General features: G+C 34.6%; 1 protein-coding gene across 1 annotated transcript; it reads left to right on the forward strand.

Annotated features, from left to right (window-relative positions):
• The first annotated feature begins 79 nt into the window (after positions 1–79).
• On the forward strand, positions 80–9,760 carry LOC108483148 (sister chromatid cohesion protein SCC4). The gene is made up of 11 exons (XM_017786376.2): positions 80–772; positions 914–1,181; positions 1,281–1,674; positions 1,852–1,890; positions 1,983–2,104; positions 2,805–2,951; positions 3,156–3,245; positions 3,361–3,485; positions 8,871–9,076; positions 9,159–9,283; positions 9,406–9,760. Exons 1-11 carry the CDS (start codon positions 408–410, stop codon positions 9,592–9,594), a joined length of 2,070 nt encoding a protein of 689 aa, XP_017641865.1. The 5' UTR covers positions 80–407; the 3' UTR covers positions 9,595–9,760.
• The last annotated feature ends 3,418 nt before the right edge of the window (positions 9,761–13,178 follow it).

Consider the following 13,178-nt stretch of genomic DNA (forward strand, 5'->3'; position numbering starts at 1 on the left):
GCTTACCGGAAGATTCTCATTATCAACATCTTCATCTCTAGGTAAACATTATCCAAGTTGAACATTGGACAAAGTAATCGAACAGAAAAAGATATCCAGCTGTACGCCATACCTTTAAGCGGTTAACCCATGATCCATATTTGTCAATCCAGGATACCAGACTATGTTGGCCCATCCAACAATAGGCCTTCCATTTTTTATGTAAAAAGGTTAATGAGCCCATTTGGCTTGGTAGTTGCGTTCTTGACTTGACTTGACTTGGAAACAGGAGTTGGGGGTTTTGGGATTGGTTGGGAGATGCAGTATGATTTTTATGGCGATCCATTCATTTCTATTTTCTCTCTCTCCTAATTCTGCCTTGAAGAAGAAGTAGAGCATACAGTTTGTGGGTTGGTGAAAATTGGGGAATGGAAGCTGTGGCAGAAGGGCTGTGGGGTCTGGCGGATGAGTTTGAGAAGAAGGGAGAGATAGGGAAGGCGGTGAAGTGCTTGGAGGCAATCTGCCAGTCTCACGCTTCCTTCCTTCCCATCGTTGAGGTGAAGACTCGACTCCGCATAGCCACTATTCTGCTGCGCCACTCGCACAACGTGAACCATGCTAAGTCCCACCTTGAACGCTCACAATTGCTCCTTAATTCCATACCTTCATGCTTCGACTTGAAGTGCCGAACCTACTCACTGCTCAGCCAGTGCTACCATCTCGTTGGGGCTATCCCTCCTCAGAAGCAGATCTTGTACAAGGCTCTTCACCTTACTTCTGCGGCGGCTCCCGAGTATGCTTGCACTTAAGCTTTTCCTATTTAAAGATATTCTACTTCTGACTATATAATTTTTTTTCTTTTACCCTAATTACTGTACTAGTACTGAATCTGATAGAGTAAATTACTAGTGTTAAACACTCCTTGAATTTGCAGTGTTTCGGCCAAGTTATGGTGTTGCAACTTCAATTCTCAGCTGGCAAACGCTCTGATTATTGAAGGAGACTACCAGAACTCAATCTCCACTTTAGAATCAGGTTATGTATCCGCTACTCAAATTTGCTATCCGGAGCTTCAGATGTTCTTTGTGGCTTCCATCCTGCATGTCCGCCTCCTTATGCAATGGGATGATCAAACTGCGAATGAGGTTGAGCGAGCTCTTCAGAGATGCAATCAGGTCTGGGAGACTATGCCCTCTGATAGGGTCAGTTGAGCTCTACCATCTCTTCTCTTTCGTTTTTTTTCTACTTGTTAATCTGTGATTTATATACAATATGGTACTAATTCCTTTTTCCTATCAAAGAGAGCCCACTGCATGGGTTTACTCTTTTACAATGAGCTCCTCCACATCTTCTATCGACTTCGTGTCTCTGATTACAAGAATGCTGTCAAACACGTGGACAAATTGGATGCTGCTATGAAGCAAGATTCCAAGTCTCGGGGACAGCTTACCCGTTTTACTACTACCACCACCACTTCAGCTGGAAATGATTCTCTTGAACCCACATATTTTGGAAATGCCAAACGGGCATTGCAAGATAAGCTTTTCCTCGCACCACCTCCCATTAATGGGGAATGGCTGCCAAAAAGTGCTGTCTATGCCCTTGTTGATCTTATGATCATCATTTTTGGCCGTCCAAAAGGAAATTTCAAAGAGTGTGATAAACGAATTCAGTCTGGAATACATATCATCAAAGGTTTGTTCTTTAAACTAAGACAGGATTGCTTTATTTTTGGGATTTCATTTCTTTTACCACCTTTCTATGATTGAGAATAAGAGAAAAGTGGAGTAGAAGGGTTTATAAGTTCTATGTAGCCGCTTAGACTATATGATTAATGGATGGTTAGGATCTAAGCATTGATGTTTCTTGCAGAGGAACTCATCAGGCTTGGTATAACTGATGATGTGAGAGGTTAGTTTGCTTTTGTTATTTTTACATCTTGTATTTTTCGTCCTGAAGTAATTTTACGTTTTTTACTGTTGAACTTAATTTTTCTTGAGTAGAAGTGGACTTGCAGCACTCGGCGATCTGGATGGCTGGTGTATATTTAATGCTATTGATGCAGTTCCTTGAGAATAAAGTGGCTGTGGAGCTTACACGGTCTGAATTTCTTGAAGCTCAAGAGGTAGGTTTTATGGTTCCAATTATTGCCAATGAACTGTCTTCTCTCTTAAAACTTGAGCTTTAAAACCTTTGGATTTATTTGTTCAAGTCAGCTAATGGTGTTTTTATTTCCCTAGCCTTTTTTATGCAGCATCTTAACGAACAAATTGATAAGTCATCAAAAAGTCTATGCATGCATGTATATGTGGTTTATTTTATATTTTTAGTATTTATAAAGGTTTGAAGGATCCTTGATTTGGATTATCATGAAAAATAAAAATGAGAGAGAGAAGAAAATTTTAGTTTTGATTCTCTCTTTTCTAAGCTGTGTTACATTGAATAACGTTAGTTAGCATTAGGGTTGTTGAATACTATGGTTGTATATTGTATGATTACAAATGTCGAATAACTTAATCTGCTTGTCTTTAGCAACCATGATAGTGACTTCCTTCCAATGATTTTGAATATCCCTTGCATGGTTATTTTGCCCCCTCCCCCCTATTCGTATTTTATGCACAGAAACATGTAGGGTGACTTTCTCTGACTTTTTCCTTAGCAAGATTATCATTTTACATCTTATTTTTCATCAGACACGTAAATGCTTCATGCTGTACAATTATAAACTTCTAGATTGGCAGAATGCTCCTTAATTTTCTCCAGCCAAAAACCTGTATCGGTAATTCTTGAATTTGAATTACTAAGATAGCATCTCAATCCCACAGGCATTGATGCAAATGAAGAACTGGTTCATTCGCTTTCCAACAATTTTACAAGCTTGTGAGAGCATCATCGAAATGCTTAGGGGGCAATATTCCCATTCTGTTGGCTGTTATAATGAAGCAGCTTTTCACTATGTAGAAGCTGCAAAGGTATATTGTTTAACTTGGCAATATTTTGTTTAGCTATCCCATTATGGCTTTTGAAATAGAGGTGGATAGTTAAAAGCTAATACCAATTAATATAAGCAAGTTCATTCTGTTTAGCTGATGTCATCTAATGTACTATGCTTCTGTCTTATTCTCTAGAAGAATATCTGTGAAATTTAAAGTGTGTATTTTGTTTCACATGTTCAGATAACTGAGAGCAAATCAATGCAATTCATGTGCCAAGCTTATGCAGCCATTTCATACTTTTGCATTGGTGATGCTGAATCGTCTTCACAGGTCAAGTAGTTGCCGGCTACAAAATTTTTTGTTGCTAAAAATTATAATTTAGTTTATGTTGTGTTTTTTCTTTCTAGTGTCTATGTCGTGTTATTGATATTTATGTTGCATGTAGGCGCTTGATTTAATTGGACCAGTTTACAGAATGAAGGATTCCTTTGTTGGAGTTCGTGAGGAAGCAAGCATCCTTTTTGCTTATGGCCTTCTATTGATGAAGCAGCAAGATCTACAAGAAGCACGGTGAGCTTCTAATTTGATTAGTCTCATTTAAACTGAAAGATCATTGAATGCTTGGTTTAGGTAATTTGGTCTATCATATCTTAAGTGGCATTTGAGAGAACCCAATTTCCTTTCTCAAAGCATTTCTAGAATCCATGTTAAGTAATTGCTATAACATCTATGTTAGTATGTGACGCATGAGCTTAAGTTTATAATATTTTATTTTGTTATTTCAGTTTATTTTATAATATTTAGTTTGAAGTATTAAATATCTTATTTTGGACAGCTAGGATTATTAGTTTCTTGAGGGTTAAGTTGAGGGTTAATAATAAAATTTTATTTGCAAAAGTCCATTTTATATATGTTGTAACATATTTACAACTTTTCTGATTATTATCTTTGAATTAATAAAGAGGCCTGGAGACTTTCTATAACTCTTAAGTTTTCTAGAGTTTCAAATTCTTTTCTTATTCGTTTTACAGCCTTAATTCTTTCAATTATGGTTGTTTTCTTCCCTAAACCATATCAATTTTGGCATTAGAACTTAATTAGATCCTACGGTTGCTATTAAGCCATGGTTGGACATAGTGGATATTAAGGAAGCGGAAGTCAAGGTCAAGAGACAATATTGACTGCAATACGAAGTGATATTAAAGAATTGTCGCATGCAATTTATGCTACATTGCGACAAGAGGCAGTGGGAGTCCAGATGGAATTCTGGAAGGTGCCCACAATTGTGTATGCCTTAGAATTAAATAGGGTGGAATTATATAGGGTTAAGTTGAGGGTTAATAATAAAATTTTATTTGCAAAAGTCCATTTTATATATGTTGTAACATATTTACAACTTTTCTGATTATTATCTTTGAATTAATAAAGAGGCCTGGAGACTTTCTATAACTCTTAAGTTTTCTAGAGTTTCAAATTCTTTTCTTATTCGTTTTACAGCCATAATTCTTTCAATTATGGTTGTTTTCTTCTCTAAACCATATCAATTTTGGCATTAGAGCTTAATTAGATCCTACGGTTGCTATTAAGCCATGGTTGGACATGGTAGATATTAAGAAAGCGGAAGTCAAGGTCAAGAGACAATATTGACTGCAATACGAAGTGATATTAAAGAATTGTCGCGTGCAATTTATGCTACATTGCGACAAGAGGCAGTGGGAGTCCAGATGGAATTCTGGAAGGTGCCCACAATTGTGTATGCCTTAGAATTAAATAGGGTGGAATTATATAGGGTTAAGTTGAGGGTTAATAATAAAATTTTATTTGCAAAAGTCCATTTTATATATGTTGTAACATATTTACAACTTTTCTGATTATTATCTTTGAATTAATAAAGAGGCCTGGAGACTTTCTATAACTCTTAAGTTTTCTAGAGTTTCAAATTCTTTTCTTATTCGTTTTACAGCCATAATTCTTTCAATTATGGTTGTTTTCTTCTCTAAACCATAACAATTTTGGCATTAGAACTTAATTAGATCCTACGGTTGCTATTAAGCCATGGTTGGACATGGTAGATATTAAGGAAGCGGAAGTCAAGGTCAAGAGACAATATTGACTGCAATACGAAGTGATATTAAAGAATTGTCGCATGCAATTTATGCTACATTGCGACAAGAACCAGTGGGAGTCCAGATGGAGATTCTGGAAGGTGCCCACAATTGTGTAAGCCTTTGAATTAAATAGGGTGGAATTAAGATCAAAGTTGCTGATTTTCATGATAACATGCACGTGGAAAATTATTTGGATTGGGAAGTGTAAAATTAGAAAAATAAAGAGAAGAAATATAGAGTGAAGTCTTAATTTTCAGCTTGATTATTCCCTCAAGTTAGATGGGTATTTATGCTATAGGAAATGTACAAAACAAGACAAAGAAACATTGAAATTTCAATTGTTGTAATTGAGTCTATAATCCATACAATTTATATTTTATAATCTCTATCATAATACTCCACAAACTGGAGTATGTATATCATATGTTCCTAGCTTGTTATGTATATACTCGAATTGAGGTTTCTTGAGGACTTCAGTGAGAATAACTGCTAACTGATCATTGGAATTAACAAAACTAGTGGCAATGCATCTGGACTCTATTTTTTGTCTAACAAAGTGATAATCTATCTTTATGTGTTTGGTCATTCCATGAAACACTAAATTTGAAACAATATGCAATGCTGCTTGATTATCACACGTCAACTTCATTGGACTAATTGTTTCACCTCAATTCTTGAAGTAGTTATTTTAACCTAGTTTACAAGTGACTAAGGCCATGGCTTGATAATCTGCTTTTGCACTTGATCTTACTACAACATCTTGTTTTTTACTTTTCCATGATAATAGATTCCTTCCTATGAAGACATAATATCCTGAAGTGGACCGTCTATTTGAGGGAGGTTTTACCTGATCAACATGAGTATCTGAAAACCTGTGTATTTCCCTTATCTTCATACAAAAAGCCTTGCTCAGGGGCACCTTTGATGTATTTAAGGATGCGTATTACTGTATTCCAGTGCCTATCACGTGGAGTTTGGAGAATTTAACTAACCACATTAATTGCAAAGAAAAGAAAATATTTAGACTTGTGATAGTGAGATAATTAAGTTTCCCAATCAATCTTCGAGATTGACTAGGATTCTTTAGTGGCTCCCTTTTGTCCTGGAATAAGCTTAGCATTAAGATCCATAGGTGTCTCCAGAGGTTTACAATTCAACATTCCTCTAAGTGATAGCTCAATGCCTTCATGAACATCACCTGTTACAGCAATATCATTCACATACACCACTAGATAGATGCACTGGCCATGATTGGTCTCACGGTGAAAGACTAATTGATCTGCTTCACTCCTTTTCATCTCAAATGCTTGGATAACAATGCTAGGTTCAAACCAGACCCTCAGAGATTGTTTTAGGCTATAAAGAGATTTCTACAGTAGACATACTTAGACTCCCCTTGGGCAACAAAACCTTACAGTTACTCCATATAAACTTTTTTAGTCAATTCTCCATGAAGAAATGCATTTTCAAGAATAGGAATAACTGGGCTGAGAAGAATATGATCTCAAACTGAGGCTAGATTTGCTCTCACAGTCAAGGCAAGTACAATAAAATTGTCTCTTGCTCTTGATCAATGACATTTTCAAAAAGAGGCATAATAACATTGGATTCATCCTTTAAAATTTCAACTTAACCTAAATAGTTAGTCATGTCATGTTGATTTTGCTAGAGATGAACAAGATCTAAGACAACTTCATAAATTCTTGGTATATAAAGTCTTCGCCTTAGACCAAAATTTGTAACAGGTTTTGCAAGAATAAAACAAAGTAACTTTGCTTTAAGCAAGTGCCATAATAAACAACATAGTTGTGCATCAATTTTCGCCCAAGCATCTCTATTTTTTCATCACCTTTTCTAGCATCCTTTTCTAAATGATCCTTGTATCCTTAAATCACAATTCAATAGAAGCAGGCCAAGAAACATAATTATTACTAATTCATAATTTGGCGGTAGTAATTGAACGATTTGCCACATACATCCTCCACAAACCATCTTGCTTTATTGTGGTGGATCACTTTTTGATGATGGCGCATTTCATTCCTTGTTTTAAAACTTCTTATGCTACATATTGCTGAGTTCTTTTTTTTTTTCAGGGTCGTAAGATTACATGGTGTTCCTATATCTATAGTTTTTGATAGGGATGTCAAATTAGGACATTTTTGGAGGACTTTGTGGTAGAAAATAGGAACCCAGTTGAATTTTTTCAGTAGTTGTTATCCACAAACGGATGGACAAACAGAGGATTTTAATTGAAGTTTAGGAAATATGCTTAGGTATCTTGTTAGGAATCATGTGAAGAGATGGAATTTGGTTATTCCTCAAGTTGGGTTCGCATACAACTTTGTTAATAGAATAATTAATGAGACTCCTTTTGAAACTGCCTATGGGCTTGAACCCCAACATGCACTTGATTTAAGTTCCTTGACCACTTGGAAATAGGGTGAGTGCTGATGAGAAAGCTTTTGCTAATCATATATGGCAAGTTCTCTAAAGGTGATGGTTGCCTTAAAAGCAAGCAATGAGCGTTATGTTACTAAAGCTAATCTACATTGTCGAATTAAGGAGTTTGAAGATGGAGACTTAGATCTCATACACTTGAGGCAAAAAAGGTTTTCAAAGGGTACTGATTACATGTTGAAGTCAAAGAAGTTCGGGGCATGTAAGGTGTTGAGGAAAATAAGCTCTGATGCTTATGTGATTGAGTTGCCTACAGATTTGCATGTCATTTTAATGTTTCTTACTTGTATTCTTTTGAGGGTTTCAATGGGGATTTTGCTGAAATTTCTGAGCAGGTGCTGCAACTTTTTAAGGCTAAAAATTGAGGTTATCAAAGATGTCTTGGATTTTAAAGAAGCAAGGTCTAGAAGCGATAATAAATATAGGAGATTTTTGGTGAAATGATTAGGCAAAACAGTTAGTGAAAGTACTTGGATTGCAGAAGAAGAGCTGCAAAGAGTTGATCCAAAAATTTATGCTGAAGTGGTGAAAGTTTTCTCACCAGAGTCGAGTTTTCCAAGCTGAGGAATAATGTAGATATTTTCTTTTATTATTTCGGTTTATTTTATATTTAGTTAATTTTATTTAAGTCTACGACAAATTATAAAACTTTATTTGCAAGAAAGTCTATTATATATGCTGTAACAGATTTACAACAGCAACTTTTCTGATTATTATGTTTGAATTAATAAATTAACCTAGAGGTTTTCTATAACCTTAAGTTTTCCATAGTTTTCATTTTCATTTTTAACGTTGTTTTACAGCCTTAATTCTTTCAATTACCACTGTTTGTTCGCTAAACCACATCAGTGAGTCAAAAACTGATGCTAAAAATTTTGTATATTTGAAAAGACCTATTCCTTCTTCCAATGCTACTTCTTCAGTTCAGTCCTCCCTTGTCCTATCTCAGAGCACTGACGAATGATTTAAATCCGATGCAAATGAACAGTTTCCTCTATAATAGGGAAATTCATTTTAACTATGCTTCAGAGTGTTGGATTGAAGGTACCATTAGTGGTAAATGATGGTTATTAGAAGTGGTGAAAAGATAAACAACATGCTCAAAAGGGCAGTGTATTTCCTATTTTATCAGTAGTGGGTAAAAAGTGAACATGTTTGGATGTGCAAGATTTTTATATACTAATGCGCAAAAAAAAAAAAAAAAAGATTTTTGTACTTCTACTACTGATATCATTAATATATTTTTGAAGGTAGAAAATATAATCACCTAAGAAAAGAAGACTTACTCTTTTGTTTATTATAGAATGCTAGAATTAATTTTATGGTTTAGGGTCTGGTAGGACTGCTATATCTCTTAATCGGTTTGTGTAAAATTACAACTTTGATGCAGAAACCGGCTGGCCAAGGGTTTGCAGATTGCTCATGTTCAAATGGGGAACCTTCAACTTGTTTCTCAGTATTTGACCATTCTTGGGAATTTGGCACTTGCTCTGCATGACACTGGACAGGCCAGAGAGATCCTAAGATCCTCACTAACTCTAGCAAAGAAGCTTGGTGATATCCCAACTCAGATATGGGTTCTGTCTGTTTTGACAGGTATTATTCCTTGCTTCGCAGGTTTCACTTATGGTTTGACTGTATTCTCAAAGTACTTCAATTATGAATATTCTTCATGCAGGTCTTTTTCAACAATTAGGTGAGAGGGGAAATCAAATGGAGAATGATGAGTACAGAAGAAAAAAGTTCGATGAATTGCAATCGAGACTTGCTGATGCACGTTCATCCATCTATCATATTGAACTTGTAATTACTGCCATTTTACTCGATATATCTCGTTTTGTAGTGTAACGCGGTTTGTGTAATTGGCAAAAGGTCTTAATTTGCTGCCACTTACCATTTTATTTCGTGTGTATTTTTCTAAACAGATTGACAAAGTAAAACTTCAAGTTCAGCAATTTCATGAGATTGATATGAAGCGTACAATGGCAGACGAATCTATGAGAGTCAATCTTGACATCCCAGAATCAGTTGGCTTATCAACACCAATGCCAGTCCCATCATCATCCAGGCTGGTTGATTTAGATACTGGAAGACGTGGTAAGAGAAAACTTTAACTTTTTTTAACATATTTTCTTGTTTATTTGATTTAGGGAAATGGTGTTAGCACTTGTATGTATAGATTTCCTAGTAAGGTTATTTTCAGAAAGACAGCATCACCCTTCTAATTGTTATTGCTGTTTAATGTCTTTTTCTTTAATAAAAATTATCTTCTCTAAAAAATTGATGCAAGCTATGTTATTGTTTTTAAAAATTAAATTCAGTGCATGGTGAAAGAACATGAAATTGCTGGACAATGGCGTAAGTCTCTATGAAGTCCTCATGCATAACACATGGCCACATGGGGTGGGGTTTGTTTACCTTTCAAGACCACATTGTTGTGCACGTTCCCTATATGCCATATTAAGACTAGTAAACTTGCGAATGCCTCTGTATCAAGCATCCTCATCGCATTCAAACTAGTCGATGCAACTTACTACATCAATAAACAATAAATTATCATTAATCCCAACTTGAGTAAGGACATCGTAAGATTCCTGACAATTTTGCAAGGCGTGAAGGAAGTTATCCACAGGTGCACTATACCTCCCACATCTAGCATCATTAAACATGGGAGTAATGGCTATGTAAGACCCCACTCTCGATCCGATCTCAAGATCTGGGACATGAGATGCCACACTTGTTGTCAAAGCAATTACGATATCATTTCAATATTCCATGAGACGAATTGTACAAACAATTAAATATTATATCTTCTAAAAACACTATCTAATCAAATTTGCATCATGAGTAAGCTTACAAAAGCTCTCATACTAATCTGATGGTGAATTAGGGATTAAAATGTAAAAACCATAAAATTAAGGAGTAATGTTGTGACATTGAAGGATTCATATCACGACATTAAGTGTAGTGACCTTGAAGACTTCAACCGAGGTGAGTTGTGACCTTGAAGACAGGAAATTGATGTCGTGACTTCAGTAGAGGAATGTCGCGACCTTGAGGGTAGGGTAATTCAATTTTGCGACGTCAGCATGGGGAATCACGACTATGGAAACAAAAGCTTGATGTCACGACACCAATAAGAGAGTGTCGTGACCATAAAGGCAGTTTTCCCCAAATTTTACGTGTCGTGACCATGAAGGCAGTTTTTCCCAAATTTTACTTCATTCATCTTAAATCTATTAAATACAAATACCAGATGGTCAAAATGACCCCGAAATGCAACGCAATACAATTTAGGCATTAATTCAAAAGTCAAACTACCTTACTTGACTCAACAAGTACCTTTCAGTATGTGATCATAAGTATATAATGCATTCATTTACTTGGCAAGCATGAAACAACTCCATCACAAGTACAACGATGTCAAATTGGTAAGTAAGCATTAACTCACTATATATATATATATATATATATGCTTAACATGAACCACATGTGGACATGCTCATAATATAAACCTTTCCATCATATATACCAATATGAAAACTTGAAGCTAAGGACCAACTTAAAGGTTAAGTACATACCACTTGCAATTAACATAACATAATGTACGGACCTATTGGTCATTTTGTGACTTTGAGATTTATGAAACTTAGCACAGAAATATGCAAATCATAAGCTAAACAATAGGGCTCAATGGTACTTTCATGATTTAAATCAATAATCAATAAAAACAAGATATCAATACAATAAATATATTATTCATCTATCGGCTAAATCAATTTCCATTTTCATGTCTCAAGTGCATAGTCTAATACCAAATTTCATTTGACATTTCATTCATGAACACATAATTTCTTTTACCATCATATCTCAATTTTGCATATGACATAGCATACTAAAAATTCATTCATTTCACATTTCTATATCAAATCAATAGATTCGTTTTATATCCTTGCTGGCCCTCAAAGCTAGTTTTATCCAGTTCATATGATCTTTCACATGCCATCTTTTATTACTTTAATATTAATATACAAGGTAAACCATTCAATATTGGTATTTCATATCAAATATCATATAGCACGATATATGTTTTATAATCCCTATTAACCAAAAATAGGCTCAAGATGGATACACGGATCACCCAACCATTACACCAATATACCTGACACCTAGTGCCTTATCGATACATCCAAAGTATAATTTGCGCTTCACTCCTCATCGGTATAAATCGAAGTAAAGTGTGTTCTGCACCTCATGGGGATGTCCAAAATATAGTATGCACTCCGTGCCTCATCGGTATAAGCCAAAGTATAATCTCGCATATTAATCCTATGACATGCAACTATACCCGACTCTGCCCGAGACAGTTAATAGGGTAATCAATGTTCTAAACACATATCATAGTTTCATATAATACTCATTTATACCATAACCATATCAATTTAATTCACAACATTCCATATCATCATATACAAAAATGAGAGTACAAACCATATTGAATTCAAATAATGAAAGTACAAACCATATTAGCCACTCATCTACAACTCTTGTCTTCCTTTCTCTCAGGATGGTCCAACGTCGTCTTTAGCTACGTACGATAATTCACATATAGAAACGATATTAGTTTTCACCTCTTCACACGAAAATCACATAATCAAACATAGTTTGCATTTCATTAATTTTAGCTCGTATATCTAAAATAGTCATATTTTCTGGTATCTAACATAGGATCAAAATTTAATTTCATATCTTTCATTAAGTACCTTGTACTTTTAATCTTAATCCAATAATAATTTTATTATTCAATTTGGTCCCTAATGTTATAAAATTATCTAGAAAGCTTAACTTAATTTCTAACTTAATCATTAACATAATCCAATCTTACTAACTAGTAGTCTCTTAAATTTCAAGATTAAATTCATCAATTATAATTTAACGGTAACTTTCTAAACGTTTAACAATTGAAGAATTTAATACATGTGTTAGCTACATCAAGCTCCCACGATTCAAATTCATAAAAATCTTAAGGAAAGAACTTAATTACCTTGATTTATTTTGGATCAAAATGGAAAAGCAAACAAAAATGTTTTTCCTTCTTCTTAGCTTTGGACAACCGAACACAATGAGAAAGAACTTCATCTTTCTCTCCACTCACTCAATATATATACTATGACTAAGGCCTTAATTAGCTTAATTAATCTAAATATTAACCTTTAATTATACTTAACTAATTAACCTAATTAATTCAAATCAAGTGGATGTCATCAAAACCCACTAAATCATTTCACAATAATGGTTGAATAACCATTTGGTCCTTTGGTTAATTATTGATTGGACCCTCAAGCTATTTTCAATTTAAAATTTAATAACAATTGAACTTTTATAATTTAGTCCATGAACTTTAAGTAATGATTTTCTGGATTTAATTACTTAATCGTTTTTTAATATATTTTCATACTAACTTTGAAAATCCTCCCAATAGAATCCCATGGACTCGATTCAATGAATTGGGTTCCAAAACGATATTATTGACACTAGCTAAAGTCGGGTTATTATAATTCTCCCCTCATTCAAGAAATTTCATCACTGAAATTTACTTAAAAAGAGGTCGAGATATTGCAATCTCATCATCTCTTCTGGCTCTCAAGTAGCCTCTTTAATGCTATGACTTCACGGTAAGACTTTATGTTAAACTAAG

This window comes from Gossypium arboreum, chromosome 1 (assembly GCF_025698485.1).
Source record: "Gossypium arboreum isolate Shixiya-1 chromosome 1, ASM2569848v2, whole genome shotgun sequence".
Taxonomy (NCBI): domain Eukaryota; kingdom Viridiplantae; phylum Streptophyta; class Magnoliopsida; order Malvales; family Malvaceae; genus Gossypium; species Gossypium arboreum.

Bases quoted from the DNA above. Each gene is read 5' to 3' on its own strand.
- LOC108483148 (XM_017786376.2), top strand. From the start codon at position 408: ATGGAAGCTGTGGCAGAAGGGCTGTGGGGTCTGGCGGATGAGTTTGAG. The intron at 1,891-1,982 runs GTTAGTTTGCTT...TTTCTTGAGTAG, and splicing joins TATAACTGATGATGTGAGAG to AAGTGGACTTGCAGCACTCG. The intron at 9,077-9,158 runs GTATTATTCCTT...TTCTTCATGCAG, and splicing joins GGTTCTGTCTGTTTTGACAG to GTCTTTTTCAACAATTAGGT.